Source organism: Cuculus canorus, chromosome 4, assembly GCF_017976375.1.
Source record: "Cuculus canorus isolate bCucCan1 chromosome 4, bCucCan1.pri, whole genome shotgun sequence".
NCBI lineage: Eukaryota > Metazoa > Chordata > Aves > Cuculiformes > Cuculidae > Cuculus > Cuculus canorus.
The window spans coordinates 8529119-8555458 of NC_071404.1; the positions used below are offsets into that span (position 1 = coordinate 8529119).

Genomic DNA, 26340 nt, shown 5'->3' on the forward strand with positions numbered 1-26340 from the left:
TTAGTAGTTTGTGTTTCCCTTTTGTTGCACACAGGAAAAGTCAAGTACAGTTCTGAGATCTGTCAAAATGTCAGTATTTATTTCCTCTTCCTACTGTGTTGGATAATATAAAACAATAGAAAAAGATGAGCTTGTACAAGTCCTTACATGTAGGATACACTGTTCAACTATTCAGTTTCTATTACTGGCACTGAAGAAATAATTTTTACCCAGTCAATGTTTGCTTACATAGAATATCTCCAAATTTCATTTAAGTGACTGCAGCCTGTTTTGTATGGTGATGGAATGAAAAAATGTATTTGCTTAAGGTTGCCCCTTTAACTGGGTTCAATGGCAATAAATATTCTGGTTCCCTCACCAAAATCTTCTGCCTCTAGAAAAATATTTAGTTGGCTTTGAGTAGATGCACATGAGATATTGGCATGGTGGAATAATTTGCAAGATCCTCCAGTGAGGGTATTAGCATATAAATAGCAGATGCAATGACGACCATCACAGCTGAGTACATTTAATTTTTAGTTTATAAGATAGAATGGGTTTTTAAATGCATAGCCATCAAGCCTGCTGAAAGACAAATGAAGTTTAGAGTTCACTTGTCTGAGGATGCCTTACATCATTTTTTTTTTTTTAAAAAAAAGGGAAACAGACACGCATAAAACTGAACAAAAGTGATTTCTTGGGCGAAAAGTAATTGAGATTGCAAACCAAGTTAATTAGACCATGCAAAATTTATTTAATGGTCCCAGCTGTAGTTTGTGAGTGGTGTTTTAGTAAGTAGATACGACTTCTTCATGTGCTATCTTTTCTCTTCCTTCTTTTACTGAAATAATTAGTAAATGCTGTACATCCAATCCTGCAAACTGACTGCATTGTGTATTTCAGTCATTTTATTGCTTGCCTTAATTATGACTGGAGAGGCTCAGATTTTAAAATCCTCTTAACAGAATGTAGCAATCAATTTGTGTAAAACTGGGGAAAGGACCAAAGGCTTTTCTTTATGTCTTTCCAAGTGTTGTGTGGTGGGTGGAGGGTTTTGGGTTTTTTTTGCATTTATTACCAGTTGGGACGGATGAGCAAGACATTTAACTGGAGCTATGATTGCACTGTGCTACACTGACAGAAGGAGGCTTTTGGAGTGTTGACTCTGAAGTAAAAGATAGAATTGCATTTCTACCAGCGTCCAATGTTTGTTTTCAGTATTTTAATAAGGTGCAGTGTAAGAAACATCTGCTTTCTCAAGTTTTTTTTAATGATTAGGGAGCAAATGGTTTGGTTGAACTTGTCAAGCAGGAAAAATCAGCACTATTTTAAGTTTTTAATGAAAATTAGGAGAACTTAGGAGAGGTTCTAACTCTGTTTACAATGAAACTAATGCATATGTATTTCCTGTCCTTTTGTTTTTTTGACTGTATTCTCATATACAAATAAATTCAGCCCCAAAATCTGGACATTGTCTAGATAAATCCTGTTTCCTCTCACAGTCAGATAACAAGTCAGTAGTACTGCTGGATTTAAAAGAATCCCAACATAGTTTTGGAAAAGCACAGTTCATTTAGATAAACGAATAAAGGAATAAATGTCAGCATTATAGAGCAGAATAACATTGAGTGGAAAAACTTCATTTCTCCATGCAGCTTGAGGAGCAGTGGTGGTGCAAGTAGCCTCTGATCTTGTCTCCCATCAAATAGACCATGTGCTAGTGACAGAGAGAAGGTAGTTCACCCTCCATCGTTGCTGAGACTGCTGAACTCTGTTTGTTAGTGGCTTTCCTCATATCACCTGATAAATAAAATGGATTTGGGAACAGGACCTTTTTTCCCCGTGTTCATTGACAAGTTATTGAGAAGCAAGTGATTGTGTGGTTGGTTACTTATAGGTGTTTAATTCTGTATATTGGAAGAAAAGCTTTACGTTGTAGTATTTATCGCTTGAGCTTATAGATTACTACACATTAGAAATGGCATATTGCTTGTTTTTATCATAATCTTGTTTTTCTCATTTCCAAATACCTAACCATTCATTCCTAAAGTATTATAATTTACCGATTCTGCCACTCAAAATGTTGTCTTAAATATTTTTTGCTTCTGATTTAACTGTGGATTGTTGAATTTTTTTTAAATTTTTTTTTAATTGGCTGACAAAGTTTACCTATAGTGGAAGAGTAGATAATAGGTGGTTGAACTCTCATGTGCATCTGTAGCGCTCTTGGAGCGCTCTTCATGTTTGAGAAGTGGAATTAAAAAAAACTATACTTTTTGACTAATAATATAGCTCATGAGCTCTCCTCCTTTCTGTAGAAAGGGAATGGAGCACATCCCATGGCATACATGGGATGGTTCTGATGAAGTACCATTGCAATTAAGTAAATTGAGGCATAACTACCCACTACTACCATGCAAGTTTTTAAATTTCCTTCAGTGATAACTTATTTATCTTTTTACTTTAATATTTTAAAATTATCTTGTTAAAAAATATCTAAAAATAAGGACTTTATGTCTGTTTGGAGGGAAAAGAGGGCTTAATTCCTTACAGTTAGCTCAGCAGTTAATTTTTTTATCAGGAAATCTAAATTTAATAGAAGACCCTAGGGAAATTCAAGGGTGTGAACAATAAGCATAATATTTTATGAAAATGACACCCATATTTAAAATCTGGCATTATATGTTATGCATTGTAGCACCAAGTCCACATCTACCTTTTAGAAAATTAAAACACATAAATTCTGTTTAGTGTTTGATATGCGCTGCACTAGCTGAAAGCCATAATGCCCCTAAAACCTTGGGTTGCTTTTCACCTTTCATAAATTCCTGGCTAGATTCTATACAAAAAATAATTTTCAGCTCCGTGGCTCATTGTTATTCAAACTTGATTGATCGTCATCATTTACTCAGTGAGGAAGTTAAGTGCTCCTGTCATTTCTGAAGAGTATAATTGGGACGTTTCACAGGTCAGCGGTAGTGACAGGTTTCCCTTTTGATTAGTGTTAGACTGATAACAAAACTTACAGTTTCCTATGATTAATGTTTTCTATAGTACTTGAATGCACAGTTCATGGATTGTACCTAAACAAAGTGAATTTGCATCTGATTATGTTTTTTCTCCATCAGGCTTTTCACATGCTTTAAAGTTTTAGGCCATACAGATAATGCAGCAAAGTTGCTTCCAACACAGTTTTCAAGTTTAGGAATAGTGAAGCCCACTGAATTTTAGTAAATTAATTTACAGAGAGGTGCACACCCCCAGTGGCATGTGAACAAATTAGGAGAAATTTCAATTCAAGATAGTACTCTTCTGAATTCTTTTTATTCCTCTCAGCTGTGCCATGCACGTGAGTACTTGTATTACGCTGACTGATATTTTAGGTATAATCTGGTGATTTAAGATATATGATCAGTCTCAACTGAGTTTTCTTAATACTTTGACATTACATCTCAATTTCTTAAACCTGTTGTTGTTTGTTTACAGACCACTTCTGAGTGAAAACTGAATTTACTTTCCCTGTTTTATAATGTGAAAGTTAGCCAGCTTTTACCTTGTGGCGCAAAGCTGTAGACTGAGATCATCCATGACAAGTTTTAGCTTGGTGAAATCTTTTTTAATAGGTAAAGGAGAAATGGAACCTGAATATGGAAAACATGATGTTGCCTTGTTTCTAAATGGAGAAATAGGAGTTACTTCTGGACTTAATTAAATTGCCTTTAACAGATAAAAAAGGTCTGACAATACCGGCAGAATTTTGAAGCCAAAATACAAACAAACTTCTTTCTCCAGCCGCCTTCTGTTTGTGCAGAGTATAAAACCTGATGATGTTTTTCTTTCTGAAAGGCCATCTGGAAGGTCTTCTAAAAGTTGTGGTTTAACACAGATGTTCTTCTTTCATGTCTACTGCCTCTGCGAGTTTGCGATTAGGGGTAGAATATTTGACCCTTTCTTTGCATTAGAACTCTGTTTTGGTTTCTGCTGCCGAGGTCAGGTTCAGCCTACATCTGTCTTGGCTTTGCCAGGTAGGGCCTGACCTTTTTTTAGGTGAGGAAAAATGATTGTAGTGGGAAACAAAAAGTAAACGAGCGTGCAGGATTCTCCAGCAGGGCTGAAGGTTGACAGGTCTCAAGGCAGTGATAACTGGGCTTGAAGAGACTACACAGTAGTTGTTGGCTCTCTTTGGCAGTAGGATACTTTCAAACATGATTATACTGGGACTTTATTTCAAAATGAAGACTAATTACCAGATTCTTACCAGATATCCTCTGGTAAGAATGCAGTGGTGAATAGTGGTGAATCTGCTCTGTTCTTCACAACAGTAAATGTGGGTTTTTTCTTTTCTTTTTCTTTTTTCCCCACTGGAACTGCAGCTTTCTTAAATCAAAGTCATTTTTTTAAACAAAGGGAAGAATTGTACTTCTGACTTGCACCATCCATCCATTCATTATATGTTATACTGTGTCAATATGTGTATTAATATCAATTATTCTTCTTTATTAGAAATTAGTTCCATTCAGCTTACAAATAATACTGACCAAAAAGAATTGCTGATTTTTAAAAATGTATTTATTATTTATTTTTAATTTTTGGCTGCATTCAGTAAACCAAGATTGGTTTCTAGGTTTTTGGCTTCAGAGTATATGTATGATTTAAAGGAACTCAGCTGTGCAGCTGTGACATGAGATTAGAGTAGTGAATTAAATTGGGAAAATTCTGCTGCAGGCAAAACCTGCAGTATCCTCCAGTGCTTGTAACAATGAGTAGTTTATGTGAATATCAACATAAGTCAGGTGCAGTATGAGAGAAGTAACGAACACGGCTGAAAATGGTAAAAATGATGCCATTCCTTATCTATTGCTTTGGCTTGCTGCAGTGAAGCTGAAAACAGTGATAGCTTCTGGTAAAGTTGGTTTTAGTGGGTACCCCTTATTATTTCCTAGACTTCTGAAAGTGCATGGTGAACGTGGAATAATGTGCTAATTATGTTGTTGTTGTTAAGAACTGGGTGACTCATAAGGTGGGCAAAGGAAATCCATCATTGCTGCCTTTTCAAGGTAGTTGGTATTTGCTGTTTTAAAGTTCTGATAGTGCAGACCATGTCTGAGGTGCATGGATTCTTTTATATGTGTAGCTAAAAGATAGAACAAGAGGGAATGGTGTCAAGCTGCGTTGGGGGAAATTTAGATTGGACATAAGGAAAAATTTCTTCACAGAAAGGGTTCTCAAGCACTGGAACAGCTGCCCAGGGAGGTGGTTGAGTCACCATCCCTGGAGGTGTTTAAAAAGCAGGTAGATGATGTCCTTGGGGACATGATTTGGTAGTACACAAGTACAGTTGCAGTTGATGATCTCAAAGGTCTTTTGGAATCTAATAATTCTATGATTCTATGTGTAATATGGAGGAAACATTGATTTTCAGGTATGGAAAAAGCTTAGAAAAAGATTGTAGAGTCTTGCTGGCACATAGAGTAGTAGCTAGCTGCAGTGGTATCTAAGAAGCCACTTATGTGAATTAATTACCCTGGTTACTCGATAGGAGCTCCATTTTTATTTTTCAGCTAGTCATAGGTATTTGATTTCAGACTGCAATATAGCCCAAGTGCCCATTTTAAAAATCCCATTTTGTTGGGACTGTAGTAGTAACTTGTGCTATCCAGTGGTCTGAATGGTAAAGGTGCACCAAATTAGTTAATAAATAAATGTACCAGATTGTTTTTAATGTGGTTGTGAAGAAACACAGTAGTATACAGATAGGAATATTCTTTCTTTGGTTAATATTAGATTGCCAGTCCATCAGCTTCCTCTCCTGTTTGCCTGTTCTGTTTTTGAGCTTTTGAACAATTTGTGATACTGCCTAACGTGCCACAGACTATTTGGATGCAGCCAAATGAGTAAAATCAAACAAAGGAAAAGAGATAAAGCTGTAATTTGCTCACTAATTAAAAATCATGATGTTATTTTAAGATTTTTTTTGTCTTATTTTATAGCTTCACACTTTCTCAGACTTCAGCAACTGCATGCATTCTAATGGATAAAAGGGGCTTTAAAGAAGCCCTTAGGATAGAGTATGGCTTTAGAGATAAAATGTTAAGCAAAGGCCTAATCTTAGATAAAGATTAAATACATAATTAGGGAAATACTTTTGACATAGAGCTGTCTTAGCAGGGCTATCAAGATGTCTGCAAAATATTTTCAGTTCATAGGGAAATGAAAAGCAGTCTTCACATTAAAAAAAAAAAACAAAACAACAAAAGTATCTTTGTAGATGAAAGCCTCTGGTGATGACGATGATGATGACGATGAAGATGAAGACGAATTTGTGGAGGTCCCGGAGAAGGAAGGTTATGAGCCCTACATTCCAGACCACCTGCGTAAAGAATATGGTGAGTTTGCCCAGCTGTGACAAGCTTTATCCCTGCATGTTGCTGCTGCACTAAAGTAAATAAACAGCCATTCTGAAGTAATAAAGTGATCAGCGGTGTGGGTAATCTCTGACTGCGATGAGGAAGTCATTACATAGATACGGGAGCAGCGATTGGCGCTAGATAAACAAATACTTTCTAGGAGCAAGAGCAATGGAGACGAGGAGCTTATTTCATTCCATCATGTTCTGATGTAGTTTAGATCTGGAAGCAGCACTGTGTATGCTTGTAAGTGTGCTAAACGCATACTGGGAGTGAAGGGATTGCAAAGGAAAGCTGTAAATGAGCCTGAATATTAGAAATACTGGTAACAGTCTGGTGAGATGGGATAAGGTTTTGTGCTATTGCCTGCATTAATAGCAAGTGGAGATCCACGGCCATTTCCTCCCATAGAGTGGCCAACTTGCAGCTCAGAAAGAAGGGGGGTTTTGTGTTTGAGTTGCTATCACAAGATGTTAAATGGAGCTCTGCTTTCAAGTGCAGAATTGTAGCCACTGATCGCGTACCAGATCACTAAATATAATCTTGCCTTCTTTTAATGCATTCTAAAGAGATTCTTTTTAAATAAAGATATACTTACAATTTATTTTTATGAAATCGGGAGGGGAGTTACTGGATTCATCTTAAATAATTAAATTTCAGTGTGTTAGTCCTTGTCCTTTGTACATCTGCCTTATTAAGCGTCTGCAGCTTTACCTCTGTGTAGCACTGTGTATTTTAAGATTCAGAAGATTTCAGTACGTTGTACAAAAGGGGGTAGCTGCCATCACAAAGAAGTTAAACACCCTGGACACTCTTAAGTTTCTTGCTCCTACATTTCTCCATGAGTATTTGTGTAAGACTGGTGCTGTGTTGTGCGTTTTTCAGTCCTGTTTGTGCTTATTTTAACTTATCTGCGGTTTGCTTCATGAAAGTCAGGCTGCAGCTCTTAACTGTATAAGCCAAATTTTTCTTTTTGTTGAAATGGGGGGATGTGCCTGTGTAAACCCAAGATAATGTGGCTCGAGTGAACTTTTTGTTGTCTTCTGCCATCAAATTTGGCTGTAAACAGTGAAAGATGGTCAGTAATGACAATCTGTAGTGGCAAGGGTCAACTCAAGGACGTCTCCAGGTGTTAAGTCCTGCCTAGTCCATGGGGACTACGATCTTAGAAAATGAAAGTCTTTGCAAGTGGGATGTACTAACTGGAACATTGAACTTTCAATGTAAAATAAGATCTTGGCTTTATGTAGAGATGTGAACAGTTTAAAGCTTTTTTTCAGTGTATTGTTATAAACCAGGAAAAGTTAACAGCTCCTCAGCTAAACGGGAAAACAGAGTTGTAAAACATGGCTCTGGAAATGGATTGAAACGTGATGTTTAAAAGTCACTTTATTTCCTTTCACTTCTCTTATGGAAATGGAAGCATCCTACCAACAAGGTAAATTTCAAGTTGAGATGCTATTTCTGATGATGCATACGTGTAATTGTGTTTCTCCTGAAAAGTTCGTGAAAAATGAAAAGATATTTAGAAACAAGGGAAGTTTTGTATGCATAAATATATAGATGTGCAGTTGTATTGTCTGTATGTATATGCAGTTGATGATGGTGATCTCCAAATTGTTGATATTTAATGTATAAGAGGAACTGAGCATGGGTACAGTTTGGGTGGAAGGAGAATTAAACAAGTCAATTTGAAGCTCCATGTATAAGATGAAATGTAAATTTGTTAAAAGAATTTAGGTGATTAGATAACTGAAGTGTGAAGATATAACCCATTAGGGGTGTCATGCCAAATTAGCATTACCAGACTTTTAACGACCTCCCATTTGTATAATCCTTATTTACACTTGCACCTGATGTCTGCTGTAGACAAGAGACCAGCCATCCTGTGGTACCACAGAGCCATTTTAAATGCATTGTGTTGCTAAAGAGCAATACCGGGCTGAAAATGAAACAGCACTGTAAATACAATTTTCCTAGAGTTCCTCTGGTTCTCAGCACTCTGCACCAGTGTTGCTTCTGCCTATTACCCCCATATGGCTAGTACTGCTAACTCCTGAAAAACAGAGGCATTATTCACTTAAAAGAAAGCTTTAGAGAGAGATAAAGTCTTGCTTCCACTTGAGATTTCCTACATTCCAGCTTTTGCTGGTAATGTCAGTTGCATCAGCTTAAAGCCTTATGGTGGATAAAGAAAGGGAACTGTGCAGCTTCTGACATCGTTCTTGTCCCATAGACAGAATTTAGTACTGACACCTGGGAAAGAGATTCCTTGGCAGCCTTGGCAAGGCAGGCAGCTGAGCTCTGAACCCTATGGTAAATGATCCAGTTTGAGACACATGCTTTTCCAGGTAAAAAAGGAAGAACTCTTGAATCTAGTTCATAGCATCCACCTCCAGCCACTGTGATCTGCTAATACGTTTTCTCAATTCACAATTCGTGCCTGTGTCTCAGCGCATGCATTCATGAACTTGTGCAATAGTACTCTGAGGTACCGGGAAGTGCTATTGCTGTTTACAACTGGTGACATGCAGAAGCTGTCTGACTTGGAATATTAGCATGGAAGCAGCCTACTGGTTATCAAGTTTCATCCTTATCCAAAATTATATGAGAAATGACTATGCAGTCAAGAATACAAACCATTATTTCCAATCTGGGAAAACAGATTGTTTCTGTCGTGTTTGAGCCTTAAGCCAAAATGCTTTTAGGTCCCTGATAGCTGCTTCAGTGGTTCACATTGCATCTTAAAGCCTGCTTGGGATTTCTTTCATATCAAGATCAAAGCTGCAGTTCTGAAATCCCAAGGGTTAGTTCTATCCGTTTCAGAAATTCTTTCCTCTTCCGATCACAGAGTGATGTGCCTTTGCGGGTTAGATGTCCCCACACTGCCTTTCCTAATCTGATGGTGTCTGGGTTGTGCCTCTTCTGTGTGTTAAGTAGCTTTATTTTTTTTTTTTCAGTATGAAATGTCATAGCAACATGGGAAAGAAGGCTTATACCCAAATTGAACAAATAAGGTGTGCAAAACCAGACTATTTTTAGCAGAGAAGTCACCACTGTTTTTTTACATAGAATTAGGAATGCATCAGACCACAGACGCTATTCTAGTGCAGCTCTCACTGAGCATTTTAGAAACATGAATAAACTTTCTATTACACCATTCATTAAAGGTGTGGGAGTTTTATAGCTTTTGCATTTTCTCTGAATGTTAAAAAGCCTCTATTAGAAATAATAAAGTACTGCATAAAATAATGCATGATTGAATTTTCAGATTGGAAGCAGTAGAAGTCATGCATTTTGGGGCATTTATTCAGAAAATTGCACCTATTTGTATTGACCAGGTACACTCTAGTCTGTACCTAAGCAGCAGATTTCCATGCATGTTGTTTTTAAAAGTTTTATTCTCTTGACTGATCTCCATCAAGATATGCAGGGGAAACAATGATTAAAAGCACAACGGCCTCAGAAACGTAGAATATAATAGAATATCCAGAGATATGATTTAGTAGTGGACAAATGCAGTTGGACTAGATGATTTCTAAGGTCTTTTTCAACCAAACAATTCTATAATTCTGTGATAATAAAATCAAAATTATGGGTATAAAAAAAGGGGAAAAATAATTACTGATTTATTGGAATCTGATTCTTTTATTCCCTATAGAACAGATTTTCTAAATACTTTTAAATGCATATACTTTTGAATGTGTAGCTTCACTGTGCTTACTGTTTCTTAGCTCTATTTTATCTCTTTCAGTTTTATGTAGGAAGTAGGAAAACAGTGTTTTTAGTTACTGTGCACAATAGTAATGTCATCAAAATGAAATTTCTCCCATAAGAAGACTGTTTTGCTGTTTTATATAACAGATTTAAAGCTGAACGTGGCAAAAATAGTGTGTATGCAAGTGTTGATAAGGCAAAATGGAAACTACTTATTTTGACCTGTAAAGAAATGATGGCTTTCATACTGGTCTTTTTTTTCTCCACAGAAGCATCTATCAGATTTAATTAATACAGAATGATTAACTGTTGATTTTACAGTTAGGTTTTCCTCTATTCTGTGGGGTTGTTTTTTTAATAGTACGCATGAAAATCTACTGGAAATCATGGGGAAAACACAGAAATCCCAAGTGCTGAGTTTACATCCCTAATCTACAATATCTAAACATCTCTGAAATGCTCAAAGATTTGGTTTTGGAACTTACTATTCTTCTAGGAAATCTTGTTTAGTTTTCTGTTATTAGGATTGATTAGACTTCCCAGTGGTAGTCATACTTGATAAACATACTGAAAGCAATTTTATAATAGCTTTTAATTGTTAGGTGTTGATTAAGTCTGCAGGAGGGAGATTGATTATCGTGGCAATGATCATGAAGTAGACTTGAATCAAGGATGACTAAATGCAAATTAGAGAACACATCAGTGGGATCAGTACAGCGGGTTCTGTGGATAGCAGGTAGCTATATTTAATTGAGAATGTGAGGTGGGTTTATTTGGGGCGAGACGTATGTCTGAAGAGCAGTCTGGCCAAGTGCTTTAATCAGCTACAGGCCATAAAAATGTACATCATGTTTAACCAAATCATTGTACCCTGCCTTAGTTATAATGAAAACAAAAATGGTTTTGATGACATAATTGTTTGGGAGTGAAGTTGTCGAGGTTCTACTGACTGTTGAATTGCTAAACACACGTGCTGGCTAAATAGACATTATGTGTGTATGCAAAGCTTTTTCCTTACTGCAGTTATTTCAGTTTGTCTGGGTTCTGCTGTAAAAGGTTAATCACTTTTTAGTCTGGTTTGCATTGTCTGGTCTCCCTACCTCAGGAACTCCCTGAGGGAATTCTTCCTGCATGTGAAGAACATGAGGAATGGTTTTGACATTGAGAAAGAGCTCAGTGGAGACCACAGCAAAACCAAACTTGTGGACTTTGGAGAGATGAGGCAGAGTTATCAGGAACTGAATTTAAGGCTTAGAGTCGCACTGTGTTCTCAGGAACTGAATTTAAGGCTTAGACTTTCACTGTCTGGGCTAAATAAGGGCTGGTGGATATCACTGGGGTTTTTTTAAGGGGAAGAAAAAATACCAGTTTTGCAGGGGGAAGGACAGGCAGAATTACCTACTTACCTTTCACTGCCCTGTGAAATTTGGGTTCCTTTTTCTATAATTTAGAAAATGCAATTAACAAACAGTTGTGTGTCTCTCCCTAGACAAGAGTCTAGTATTTAGAATGTGATTTCTATTAATATCACTATAAATCTTTTAAAAAAAACCATAGTTGTTATATGATTGAAATAGCCCACATTGATTTGCTGTAGGTTTATAGATAAGACATTCAGCATGAAGTTAGGACCCCAGTCTGCTATAATCAAATATGTGTCATGTGGTCTTAATTACTCTTAGCATATAAAACGTTTTAAGTCTGTAACTATAACTTTACAAATGAGATTGCCTCATTATAGAGTAAGTTTTTAATGTATCTATGTATGGACAAACACATAGTCTAACTGCACTTAGGACAATAACTGAATAAAACTTGTTACAATGCAATGTTTGGAATGAAGATAACTTTACATATTTACTAAAAACATTATTAAGGCTTCCAGTAAAATACTTCTACATCCACGCAGAATTGTTGATTGTAGATATTTCTTCTGAGGCATCCTAATCAGTTGATCATGTAAACCCTTCCTCACTCTCAGGCAAGGTTCTTCTATGTAAATAAGGTTCCCAGAAAATCTGACAGGACATGGGATATATTTGATTCCTAATAGAGTTCTTAGAAATTAATAGTCATGGCACAGGATGCTGATTATGCTTCCGAGTGGTTTATAGTGCTGGTGTGCCTCATAGGAACTGTGCAATGGCCAGGAGCTGCAAATTCATAAGCAAGACGTTTAAAAGATCAGGGTGGAAGGTGTAGAAAGGTTTAATCTAAACTCTTTCTTGATTTATTCTAATTCTTAGCTAGGATTGTAAAACAACAATAAACAAAGTAAATTAATAAGAATTAACATTATAACAAATGAACACATTCTGTAATTCCAGTAATCAGAGCAAAGTATTTATGTAATGTTAATGAACTCTTGTTAACTAGTACAGTTATCTTTTTCTCTTTAATTTGAATTTCCAAAGTAGAATTCCAAAATTTTAGATAAATTTAAATGAGCATCGCTGCATTCAAAGGTGCCGGGAGCATCTTTTGGTTGTTTAAGATCTCTGATTATAAAAGGCCACTTGACAACTTTTTAAAAAGTGGTGTGATTTACACAGAAATATTAATATGTGATAAGTTGCTCTTGGTGGACACACAGCTTGCGTGTGCTGTGAGAATATGCGAAATATTCAGCAATATTTCTGTGTTTTGGTATTCTCCGCAAGCAGCTGCAGACACAAATTTGTTTAGTGGTGTTCAAAGCTAAGAGACAAGACTGTCTATGAAATTTAAGAGGAAATTTTCTGTCACAATAAATAGATGGTAAGAATTTTATTATATCTTATCAAGGTATGAACATTTTGAAGGTTTTGTTCATAACATATGTTTTTATTTTCTCCTTATCTTAAGAGTTCTGTGTAGATGAAGTGATGCTAACAAGAAATGAGCCTGCTTTTTTAGATGGAGAGAGATGAAATTTGATCCAAAATTAAAAAAATAAAACAATCAAACAACGCAATATCCCTTTAGTTTGTGATGGCTTCATCAAGATCAGACCTCTGTCAGGGGTGACGTATAATTCAAATCTTTATCCTGTATGAGTAGCAGAACCTTCAGAGGTAACAAAACCTTCCTACCGTATGATCACCTGTGTTAAAGTTGTTCACACACACGTGTGTGCATGGAGATGTGTAGCAGCACTGATCCCAAAACACTGAAGCTGCTCGGAAGCAGTGCCCCAGACTTGAACCTTCTGGTCTGCAAGTCCATGGGAAGTAAGCTTTGCACAGTCCTGTTCACTTAGCAGTAAAGTTTTTTGTGCTTCCTGCGTAAAACACGCACAGGTTTTTTCATTGAGAGCACAGTGGAAAGTATTGTGCTGGATTTTCCTGACAGTCTTGGGTGTCTGTACTAATATAAATCACCTACATTTGGGTTGACTAAGATTCGACAAATGGGAACCAGAAATTATAATATCTTTTTTTCAGTAAAGTGGAAGTCCATAATGCTTGTTTATATTCCATCCCTGTTTTTTCAATCAAACTTAAGTGAATCTGAAGTAGCTAGATGTCGTCTAAATCCACACAGCTGAGGAAACTGTGCTTGCACTTTCTCTGAATTTTCACTGAGGGGCTTTTATCTCCCCCTAATCCCACCGTTTCTGTCAGGACATAATCTCTTTCTCAAATTTACATTTTAATTACAAGGCCAGCTGAACTAGCTAAAATCAATAATGTCAGCATTCAGCAGCCTAACTTCAGCTGAAACCCCAGCCTCTCTCTTTCGTTCTATCGATTTATCTTGCGAACATGAGCTACTTTATTGCTTCAGGCAAATAGGTGCCATTTGGTCAATTTAAACAAAAAAAGAGGATTTGAGCATTTTTATGATTCTTTCTAAAAGTTGCTATTGGAACAGTTTCAACCCAGGTACCATACTTGTGTTAAACGAAATGGAACAGCAGAATCCTTAAGAGGAATTTTACTTTTAGAAGTGTAATTAATTCCATTTATGTCTTAAAAACGGAACAAAAAAACCCTATTCTGACGTTGAATGCCATTCAGCCAGGGATGTCTGCACGGCGACTCTTGTCTTGATCTTGTTAGCAAAAACTAATTTTATAAATAAATATTTGTTAAAAGATCCACAGTAGAGGTGGTGTTACTGATGTCGAAGTATATTTACCTTTAGCCATTTTTCTGTTAATGGTTTAAAGTAAGAAATCAATGGGAAAATATTTTGTTCTTGTAGCTCTTAAGAATTCCTATATTGATCTTTGGGATGTGATTTTATCTGTCTAAATGTCACATTGTCCATTTATCTCTTGCCTTTTCTGTGTGTTGCTGACTGCATGTCTCTGCTGTTCCCCTCCTCTCTCTCCACAAAGAAAATCAGTGCGTGAACAAGCAATCAGGCTTTTCATAAACATCATAGGAAAAATCTCAATAAAACTAGGGTTTCCTGAGAATTTTTAATACATACGCACATATCCTCTCTGAAGAGGAAAAAAGGTATGGTTAGAGATACATACCTGCTACCTTCTGACTTCGAGACAGCTTGTAAATAGTACACATACAAGCACTCTCAAAACTGTTGCTTTAAACAATACTTTTCAGAAAGATACTGTGCTTTAAAAAGTGAGGAAGGGCAGTTTTTAATGCTAAATACACTCTAAGCAATCTACATTACAGTATTACATATTTTTCTCAGCTAACCTTGTTCATGCCAAAAGGTATTTTTGGAATGTTTTCTGTCATAAAAAGACCTTTACTTTTCCAAATCCCAGTGATTCTAAAGTGTGGTTATAACAGAATATTTTGAGTTAATTTTGTTTCACTTAGATCCAAAGCACCAGAGAAGGGCTTTTTCCCTTTCTAGCCTATGGCAGGTGCTGAGATGTAGTCCTACCCTGCCCCCTTTCCAGATTCATAAATTCAAGATTGCAGCCTTAATATTTCACCAAAGTGAAAAAAAAAGTTAAAAATGTTAAAAAACATTTTTGTGGAGGTGCCGTTATTCCTCTTGAGTGGCATATCCACAGCCTAATAATTGTGATGGTATGATTTCTTTTGCTAGTTAGACTAGATATTTCTCCACTTGGTTCCATCCTATTGTGCTTAATTATTTTTGCTGTCCTTCTGCTTGTTTTGAGACCCTTTTCCAATGCACAGATTAGTCCTTCAAATGATTGTTTTAGAATAGTCTTGTTGAGTTTGGGAAGGGAAGATGGATAACAAGGTGACTGTGGCATGTTAACCACTTTCATTGGAGTGTGTGGTGTGGGCGTGACTGAGTAAGGGAGGAATAGCATTAGGCATGCTCCACAGCAGCAGTATCACCAGCCAACAGGAAAATGGCCTGTGTCTGTAAGCAGATTCTAACCGCCAGTCTGAGGACGTACAAATTAGGAAAGGGTGATCCTTCTTTGCATCACAGTCCCTGCTAGCTTCAGTTCCCAGGAAGCACTGGGTGGCTTGAGCAGCACTGCCTTTCAAGGTGCACTGCCTTAGGAATGTGGGCTTTAGTTTTGGGGTGTTTTCCAGAAAGCAAAAGAGGGAGTCAAGGAAGAGATGTGTTTGACGCTGGCTTCAGACTGTGCTCAATGTCTTTTTGTCCACTCTGCAATGCTTGCTGCCTGTGAAAGTTTGAACAGTTGGGTACTTACTGAAGTCTTTTCAGGACAGCCACTGGACTGGAACTTCTGAAATACCTCCTTTTACGTATATGTTCACTCTTGTGGGGTACCTACATGTTACTCAAGTAGCCTTTTCTTAGGAAAGGTGGAATGCATCAGCCTGCTAGAGCTGGGTCTGTTCTCTCTATGGACATGGGAAAATACTATCACACACAAGTTGCATCATGGATATACTTGCCACAACCGTCTTGTTAAAATGGTCCACATTTCTCTTTGTCATGCACTGGATGCGGAGAAGGAATGTGCTGAGTTGTTGTTGGAGACGGAGGAGATGGAGAAGTCTGTGTGAATCCTTATTAACTGCAGATGGCTAGCATGCCCTCATTCTCAAAATAAGAATCCTCAGCATGAGAAGGATATGAAACTGTTGGAACGAGTCCAGAGGAGGGCTACGAAGATGATCAGAGGGCTGGAGTACTTCCCATACGAGGACAGGCTGAGAGAGTTGGGCTGGTTCAGGCTGGAGAAGAGAAAGCTCCGAGGAGACCTTATAGCGACCTTCCAGTAGCTGAAGGGTCTACAAGAAAGCTGGGGAGGGGCTGTTCACAAAGTCTTGTAGTGACAGCACAAGAGGCAATAGGCATAAACTGGAGAGGGGCAGATTTAGACTAGATATTAGGAAGAATTTCTTCACCATGAGAGTGGTGAGGCACTGGCACAGGTTGCCCAGGGAAGTTGTGTCTGCCCCGTCCCTGGAGGTGTCCAAGGCCAGGTTGGATGGGGCCCTGGGCAGCCTGATCCAGTGGGATGTCCCTGCCCATCACAGGGGGATTGGAACTAGATGATCTTTAAGGTCCCTTCCAACCCAAACTATTCTATGATTCTATGATCCTCCTTCCTTTTTCAGATCCCATTTCTGTTCCTGTCTTGTTTTGAAAGGGGCAGAAGAGCCATCTTCCACAGAAGTTGTTACTGGCCTCTTCCTGGAATCACCTTCCCCTTAAAACACTTCCCTTGATTGTCACCAGTGTAAGCCATACTAGAGAGAGACATGGAATCTCAGATAGTTGTAGAGAAGTACTCATTCTTGAGAGTATTCTGGAGTGCTCTTTTTTCCTCTAGAGTGAGTGGTATTCAGCGAATCTAGGAATGACTGAAGTGACGGTTCATTGTGTGCAGCAAAATTTAAAGGCTACACACGCACACAAGCCAGATACAACTGTCTGTCTGTTTTTGTTTTAACTCTCCTTCTGAGGGGCTCTGGCTTTGTGGATTTTGAATTGGCATTGTCAGCTTCTTCTGGGGACAGGATGTCCAGGGACTAGGTTAAGCACGGGATTGACAGGGCATCCTTATCGGTGCCCTGAGCTACCCACTGAGCTTCGAGCTTTGGAAAACAAGGAGGAGAGGTCATTCCCTGCACAAGGACTCGGCTCCTGATCTAAGTATGTGGTAAACGTAGACCCATATTCACATAGCAGGTGGATCTAGAAGGTTGCCAACTTGAATTGTGGCTGAAGCCAGACAATGCCTTCTGTGTGGCTGCACCGTATAGGCAACAAGGAGTGAGTGGTGCAAATGAATCGAAGTCACGATGCATTACTGGAAGATGCATTACTGGAAGACCTTGCAAGGTGGAAAGAGGGGTCTGGGCAAGTTGCTCTAATTTTGTTTGTGAATAATTTGTCTTTCTCTGAAATGAAAATATTTTGTATACCAAAGCTACCTGCAGCAAGGATCCTGCAGTTTCCTACTTAGAGGGCAGATCATTTGCTTATTCTTTTTCAGTTAGTATCTTGTTTAATAATTAGCAAAACAAATCAGCAAAGTAAGAACACAGCTTCAGGGGTGGCTAGAAGTGGGCAAGAGACTGAAAGTCCAGATGAAATAATGGCTGAAACATGTCAGGTAAACTCAGGTTGCTTTTCTTAAGAAGGTGAAGATAATTTGCTTGAAATTTTGGTCTTGATTTGGGTTTTCTTGGAGGTTGGGGCCTTGCATTTCAATCAGTTATTCTATAAAAAGTGTTTCTGCACGAGCAAATGTAATCTCTTGCGTTAGGGTGAGGGATCACATCTCTGCATTTTTAGTTGTTATTGGCTGAAAAGTTCTTGTTGCTACTGCCAGCTAATAGAGTTGCTTGTCTAGCTCAGTGGGTAGAGGCATGTGTTGTCTAACTGCTCAGCCTATCGAATTGCATCGTTACAGTCCTGGCTGAGTGTCTAATCTAGCTGTATAAAGTAATTAAGTTGCCCCACTACTGAGCTGCTGGTGCTGAACATCAGTGCCTTGCAGTGGGCTTGTTTCTGCAGTGTAGCTCAGATATTTACTATCTCTTGAGCGCACTCTGTGGATATACTCATTGCTTCTGCCAGCACTTAGGTGCTTTGTCTTGGCAAGCTGTGTGTTTTAGTATCTGTGAAAAAAAGAATGTTCTCTAGATTGTTCTGTTTGCAGATGTATTTAGGAATGGAAACTCAACTATTCTCGGTGATGCTGCCCTTTAACAAATCAGGAAGGAAAAAGATATTTTGTTTTGTATTCTCAGCTCTGAAAGGTCAATATGGTAGCTGAGAATCATGAAAGAACAGGGATGTACTTTATGCACACTTTCTTTTTTCACTGGGTGTGCTTCCCTGGCAGATGTACTGGGTGATGACAGTTTCCGGTCTCATCAGTCCTGTGCTGCAGTGAATATCCCACCCAGAAGTGGTTTCTCTTTGCCAGGCTGTAAGAGTTTTAGTGGCACTTTTTGCTGAGACACCACAATTAATCTTAGCGCACAGGAGGACGTGGATGTATTATGCCTTTCCTTTTGCTTTCTACTGCTCTTAGATGTCTTTTGGGAGTCTAAGTGTTAAACAGTAGTGTCAGTAGTTCCTTTCTTCTGTTTTACCTTGATATAACCTTGAGAAATTACGTACTAGCAAGCAGATGAGACACTAGAAACTTACTTACAAAAAGCACTATTGCAGTTGAGGCAGACATGTATTGTTAAAATCCTTCTTTCCAAGGTGAAGTAACATCATTCCTTGTTGTCACACTATGTCATACAAATTTAAAAGCTGGTTTATTCTAGTTGGTTACTCAGCATGTTTCTGTTCCAAGATAAGAAAAATTTCACAGGCAGAAATATCACTCTGTCTTTGAGTAGGATTGATATTTAATGCAAACTGAAAGCAGTAAGACATGTAATCAGCTTCCTGAGCTGTTTGACCCCATTCTGAAGTGGTGAGGGTAGGATAAGTGAATCACTTCTAAACACTGAGGGTTTTTTTCAGGGCTAGAACCCCAGTCGCCTCCAAGAGCACCGGTGGGGAAGACATCGATAGGACCAGCTCCGGTGAGCTCCTGCAGCCAGCTGAAAGGGAATGAAGACGAGCTTGATCCAACCTGTGCAGCTGCCACGCTGAAACTCATTAGAGACAAACTACCGAAGTTACCACCTCCACATGCCAGGTTATCTTTTTTTGAATGATTGTGGAAACCTCTTGCTCTTACTTGTATTTATCAGTCATAAAAGCAGACAGAAAATGTTCATGAACTAAGCAATCTGCTAAGCCTGTCTTGGTTTCATTTGGAAGTTACAATTCTTATACTGAGATGTACATTCACTGCAATTGGGGATTTTGTTAGTGATTGCACAGGGCTCTTAAGGGATATTTTACTACTCTGTTTAGGTTTTATTTGGTGTAAATGGCTTCTGAAAAAATAAAACATTTCCTTCTATCTTAACAAAAAACTTGATCCCCATTTATTGAAGTAATTTTTGGTTTGCAACTGGACAGAATGTATCCTAATACTAAATTAGAAAGTAGCTTCAACCATCTCTCAGTTCCTAATCATTTATGCTGGCAGCGCTGCCTGGAAACATGTTTTACTGATTCAAAAGATCTATTTGTTGTCAATCCTGTTCAAAGCTTGGTGAAACTCCAGCCTCATCTAGCATTTATTTGTGATTTGGGGATGAGACTGGACTGGCATGTTCATGAAAACACACTTCTGCATTGGCCAGGAAAGCTCCCAGAACGTAGCAAACTGGAATATAATGTCTGAAAGAGAAAGGTGTTTACTTCATTAGAACTCTGGAGTTTAGAGTGTTTGGGTGTACTTTTTGTTGTTAATCTTTAAAAAGTTACTGTTTCTGTAAGGTGCCTAAGGCCATTTGCAGTTCTATCAGTAGCCAAGAGCCATCACTCTGTTTTTTGAGGACTAATGAGTTCTGTAGTGATATTGCACAATGAGTATTTACAAGGCTGCAAGCCTTTGCAATCTCTGTGACTGCCATACAAACAGGGCATGAGTTTACAGAAGCAAGATCTTTCTAAAAATGGTTTGCGGTGTCCGTAGCTTTTGTTATTACAGTGCAGTGTGTATGATCCACTGCTGCCTCTGTTAGTTCTCTAGGCTTTTACACCCATGGTAATTTTATCTAGCTTTAGCTGAATGTGCAGTTAAGCTTCGTGGTACAGTGTGCTGTACTTGGTGTGTGGTGTTATGGTCTGTCTCCTCTAAAAAAAAACCAAGGCCTATAAAGGTAATTGTAATCCTAGATTTAAGATTACATTAGCATTGGTGTGAAAATTTAGGGAGGAAAAAAAAAGAGGAAAAAGTTGTACTCATTGCTTTTCTGTATTGACTTTTCATCAATGTTCTCCAGTGATTCTGCAACTACTGAGTCAGCAGCCTTGGAAGAGCCCGACAGTAAGAGAAGAAAACGAGAAGAGGAGAGAGCTAAAGCTCCCCTCATGCCTTTTGGATTAGATCTTCACTACTGGGGACAGGATCAGCCAAGTGCTGGAAAGATTCTCAAGTAATGCTCTTTTTCTTTTAAGACAAACTAAACAAATATATAGATTTACTTGTACTCAGAGGTCATGCAGTGCTGTGACTGCTATTTATTTTGATAATTACTTTTCTTCTTTCCCTTGTGCTATAGGACCCATAACCAAAGTCAGACATTCTACCATAAAATTATTTGTTTTGAGAAGATGCGATACTAATTAAATATCCTTTGATGCTTCAAAGCACTTTTTTTTTCCATTCTCTTTCATGTTTGTTTATTATTTGCAGCATGGCATCACTTACTCTGGTTTAAATTGGTGCCTTGTTATGCAAAGTGCTATGCAAGTGCATAACAGATGATCCCACTGCTGGGGACTTTACAATCTGAATAAATAGCAAATAAGGTAGGAGAAAGACTGGGTAGAATGTCTAGGGTATTTTTCTTGACTTTACAGAGTGGTAGCTGAGGAAATTGATATGCTTGTTTGGTCACACAAGAAGTAGGTGGCAGTTGCAGGGTTGGAATTTGGATATCTCACTTTCCATTCTTCTTGTGGAAGGTTCTGTGTTTCTTGTTTTGCTGCTTTGGGGAAAGCTTTAGCAGTGTTGCAGAGAACAGATTGTAGGTATACATTGTAGCTTGTTTCTAGCAATCTGTTCTTAAAATCCCTTTTTAGTACTGGTATTTTTATATGAAAGGTGGAGTTCTCCATTTAGGTATAAATTTCATTTAAGCCCTCCAGAACTCTGGTACTGACATGTACCATACCTGGCTTGAAAAAGGCAGAACCCATTGATTGATTGGGTTGCAAGTCAAACTCATACGTTCTTAGCAGGATTACTTTAACTTAGTTTGTTTTCTTACCAAAACAAACAAAAAAAAACCAAACCATGATTGCAGTGTGAAAACAGTGTTTGCAGAAAAAAAAAAACCAAAAGCAAAGTGTTACCCTGATTGCATAAAATGCTGAATATGTTTTAAATTGTCAAAAGCCAGTGAAATTTGATACATAATTGTGCTTTAACAGTCACTCCAAGCTTTGGATTCTGCCTGGTGTGGTTCAAAGCCTATAAAATGGTAAAGATTTTCAGCAGGGCTTTAAGAAGCATTTGTCTGTGATAATGCCAAAAAGGTAGTAAGCCTCTATTTTACATTGCAAATGAGTTATCCAAGTCATAAGTGAAATCAGAAGCATATTTCACTGCCTGTCTGCCTTATGCTGTACTGTTTTATTTTTATGCTTTCCAATAAAATAGAGGGCACACTTCTGAACCCTATAGTCCATAACTACAGATATGGCAATCTAACTAAGGATAATTTAAGTAACTCTGCACACATAATACCATTGATCCCTGGGTATAAAACATATTTATTGAAAAATTCAGGTAGTCATTGGCCAAATCCTTTAACTTTTCTGTTCGCACACACACTGTCTCTGTAAGATGTCTAAGAAAAAAAGACAAACCTAAAACTGATACAATACATATCTAATTGTGTATGGAATTTGAATTTTTGAAATCTGAATCTGAAGTGCCAAAGTCTTCCCCTTCACCCATTTAACACTACACTTACTTAATCATAGCGTTTACTGTAAATTTTTTGATAGTAAGCATGTAGCTACCAGGAAGATGATTTTCTGAAGAAGTTTTATTTGTTTAGCTCAAAAATTATGATGGACTAGAGAAGTTACCTTCTAGAGCAGGATAGTGGTATTTGTGGGCTTTGCAAAAAATTTGCACCAAACCATTTTCCCCGCTTCCATCTTCACTCACACAACTGATCAGCAGTTCAAGAACTCTTAAAATGAGTTTATAAAGCTGTAGGAGTACCTTTTTTGGGGGGTGGGGTGGATATTACACTGTGTTGTACTGCGTAGAGATTGCTATGCCTGCTTAACCAACTATTTTGGATAGCAGGGGCCTTCCAAACTCATCTATGCTCCTCCTTGAGTTAAATTAGCGTACTTTTAGGGTCAAAGTAAATTAGTTGGCGCAGCACTTTTTGACTGTGACAAGGATATTCATTGTGTGCTCCAGGGTCTCTGTATGCATCATACTGGTTTTAGAATTTATATTTACTAGAGCTTTTGATAAGCTTCCCATCATCATTTGAGAAGAGTTGATATAAATTTGTAAAGAATGCCACATTTCTCCAGGAGCTGAACTTTCCTTTAGCTTCCAGTTAACTGTTACTTGTCTTTATTCCTGGTAATCTATAGCTATGTAATTTCCATTAAAGCCTCAGTTATCTGTCCAAATCAGTAACACACTTTCTATGAGTGAATGAAGTGCTTATCTTCTGGTTGGTCATCTGTTCCCTGTTTGATCCCTGTTACCAAAAGGTTTTACTTATCACATATATCATTGTTTCAAAGATCTTATGTTTTGCCTTTTTAAAGCATTGCTTATATTACAACAGCAGGAAATCAGAAAACTTTGGGATTCAGCGCTGCCTTTTTCTTTTCTCACCTGCTGTAAGTCATGCTGGGAGAAAATTCATATGTTTGTGGTAAATAATAATATTTATAAGTATCTGTGTAGTAATCATGCTATTTTAAGTCCAATTTCTAAATATTCATCAATGACATATTAACTAAAGCATAGTTTTAATTTCCTTGAGGTTTGTTGGATACAAATTATTTTTGGGGGGAAGTCAAAGTATTAAACAGATCTTTGTCCTAATTGGAAAGGTTGGCAGGCACAACTGTTAAATGCTTCTTCATTCTCATGTAACTGTAATTTGATAATTTAGAGGGGGAGGGAAGTTTGGACCACCTAAGAGCATTAGAATTTTACTAAAAGATTCTCTGAGACTACTTTGCACATAGAAATCCTGTGTGGTATCTTTTTTAGGAATGCTTTCCCCTCCATGTATTTGTAAGGTGATTAACACCAAGCTAGCAGTCAGCCTTGTTTTCAGGACTGTACTACAACTGAACAAACAAGAAATGTATTTCATTCTTTTATCTACTGCCTGCTGTACGTTCTTGCCACATAATTTCTGAAGCTAAAATACTCTAACGTTCAAAGGTTTTACTAATGCAAAATTCATATATTAAAAAGATTCTTAGAGCTTTTTTTAGGGTATATTTTGCAGAAGTGTGTCATTGGAAACTTATTTTTTCCAAATTTTTTGTTTGAAAAAAATATCTTATTACTGTGTTTAATATTGAACTACCCTCCACTATAAGTCTTTTGCCTTTATCCCCTAACTTACCAGAATTAAGCTACTTGTACTTTATGGCAAGTTAGAATTTTTCTGTCTCTAGCAAGGTGTATTTGTTGAATAAATTATTGGACAGGACGAATCTCTTTAACAAGGGTTTTCTTTGTTGGACGTTTTCCTGATGATATGGCAAATCTTGGAATGGCTTCAGAATTGCTCAAACCACTTTTTAACCTAGTTCTAAAATCTTTACCTAATTTTAAATGGTCAAATATTGCAGTTAAACCAGCAGCTATGTATGTTGTAGGTTGCTACCGTCAGAGGAATTTCCTTCCCCTCCTTTTGATTTGCTCATTGTCTGTTGAAAACTTGCTTAGATAAAAAAAATCAGAACTCTTTACCCCCATTAAAGTAATTCTTTAAATGTCCTTGTATGTGCTTTGCTGAGTTGAGATCATTGTGAACATTGGCTTTGCTAATCATATATGTATGGCTCTGAAGCCTACGGAAGGCAAAGCCTCAGAAGTAGGAATGACACCCAAGGATATTAATGAATGAGAGAAAATCCTCTAATCAGTCTGGAATGTATTGGGTGGAGAACTATACGGGAGAAAGGGATTGCAAAGTGTTCTTTATGAATTTTAAGTCCTTATCAAGACATCTGTCATCCACATATCTCCATTTCACTTGTAATAAGCAGCAGACATGAAACCTGAACATTTTTTTGGCTTACTTCAGCTGTGTTTATTTCTTTTTATTTCTCTTTAGCTTCATATTTCCTTAAATTTGGGGAGGGATTGTTGTTTCACTTCAGATGTCTTAAAGGTAGATATCTAAGCTAAAGCTGCTAATCCTAATTTCTTTCCATGATTAGAAGAAAGAAAGGCTCATCAGAGGGACAGTCATTGCATCCTAAGATTAGCATCTAACATGGGTCAGGTTGGTACTCTCTGGGGTTGACTGTTGGCATCTTAGGGTGGCTAAAATGAAATTAAATGAATACTGTTGAGAAACTCAAAAATACTACATCATTCAAGGGTCCTTCCTCCCCTTCTCTCTCACTCTCCATTGACATGGTACTAATCTTTTTTACACCATATTAACAGAGTATGTTTGCCTATTTGTGTCTGTAAATATAGGTAAGATCTCTAATTTTAAAATAGATTTTGAGTGGATTAGTTTGATTTCCTACAGGAACATCCCATAAATTGCTCAGACATAGACACTGTATAGGAGAACCTGGAAGAAAGAATCTCTGTAAGGCTCAGCTGATCGTTTACTCTCTTCCTTGGTCCAAGTACATTGCAACAATATCAAATATATCTGATTTCAGCTTCTGCTTCTTTGCTGCTGCAGGAGTACAACTACCAGGAATAATATCAGACAAGTAAAGGTCAAAGTGTTTCCTCCCTGATCTACCTTCTGTGTTTAATCATAGCAGTGTTTTGTTATGAAGAATGTTTAACTACAGAATTATGAAGTTATTCACTGAAGCTGGTTATTGGATAACTGACTTCGTGTCAGATTGTGAACTAAGACTTGTAATAGGTTAGCAGGTTAAACAAGAAATCAATATGAGACAGGCTTTGTTAATATTCTAAAAACACCTGCATAATATTGGAGTTACAAGAAAGAAAGGTATATTCCTAGGTTTTTCTAATGCACTAGTAAAGCTTCTCTATCTTTTACATTTAATTTTAGCATGGGATCATGCTGACATCTGTATGTGCTTTCTTACAACTTTGTGAGTAATTTTGATTCATTTTTTTTTCCCAGATTTACTTCTGAGCATCGATTTTGGGCACCCAGTGAAGTAGAAGAAGAGGTGGAAAATAAAGAAATAACAGAAATGTTAAAAACTAGATATATAACATTTGCTGGCAAGTTTGAACCAGTGAAACACAAATGTCGAGCGCCAAAGCCTGATGGAAGTCTGTGTGAAAGACAAGATCGGATAAAGGTAGGCACCAAGTAACATAACTTCCCAGCTGTTTGAAGAAGTTCTCATTAAAACATGTCCATAAAAGTTTATTTCACATTGTAAATATAGCTCAAGGGAGTGAAAGAAAATTTTATCTGTAGAAATTTGCTGTTGATGTGTGCTTTGTATGAGAAGCATCCTTCCTGTAAGGAAGCTGTAAACGTTTAAAGAACTCTCAAATATTTTTGGCATTCATCATAGATATTTATATAATATTTGTTACTGTGATGTCTTGAGTACCTGACAGTAAAGCAAAGAAAGTTAGTTATTTGCTGAAAAGTTTTCCTTATTTACAGGCTTATTAGATACTAACTGCTTTTAGAAATGTGGGTGATGGAGAGTCAAAGAGATTTTATTTACAGATTAGGTTTTATGAAAGCTAAATCCCACACAGCCTCAAATTATGAGCCCCATTAAGCAGAAACGCTTTGCTTAAATACTTTGTTCTAATATCCCGGTTCTTCCTATGTTGCCTGAGACTGAAGGATCTCAATGTGCAAGGATTCTTTAAATGGGATTGTTTCAGGACAGGGAGATAGTGTAAGCAGCAAAATACAGTGCGGCATTGGTGCCCTGGTTCCGGGCCTGATGGGATGTACTACCTGGACTCTTTAAATTGGATATTCTTGAGCTTGTTTCTTTAAGATTCTGGGTATATTAAACACGTTATGTTTATAGGCTTTCTGAGGTGGACTGGGTATCAGCTTGATATCTGGCTTTAGGCTATGTTGAATAA

At 37.5% G+C, this 26340-nt stretch overlaps 1 protein-coding gene across 2 annotated transcripts in view; it reads left to right on the plus strand.

The window, feature by feature from the left end:
* The window catches only part of UVSSA (UV stimulated scaffold protein A), a 59858-nt gene that overhangs the window by 20199 nt on the left and 13319 nt on the right, over positions 1–26340 (plus strand). For both annotated transcript variants that reach the window (XM_009556024.2, XM_054065018.1), the window contains exons 7-10: positions 6248–6365; positions 18954–19131; positions 20333–20485; positions 25400–25583. In XM_009556024.2, coding sequence (XP_009554319.2) covers positions 6248–6365; positions 18954–19131; positions 20333–20485; positions 25400–25583 — 633 coding nt within the window. The remainder of the gene's footprint in view (positions 1–6247; positions 6366–18953; positions 19132–20332; positions 20486–25399; positions 25584–26340) is intronic.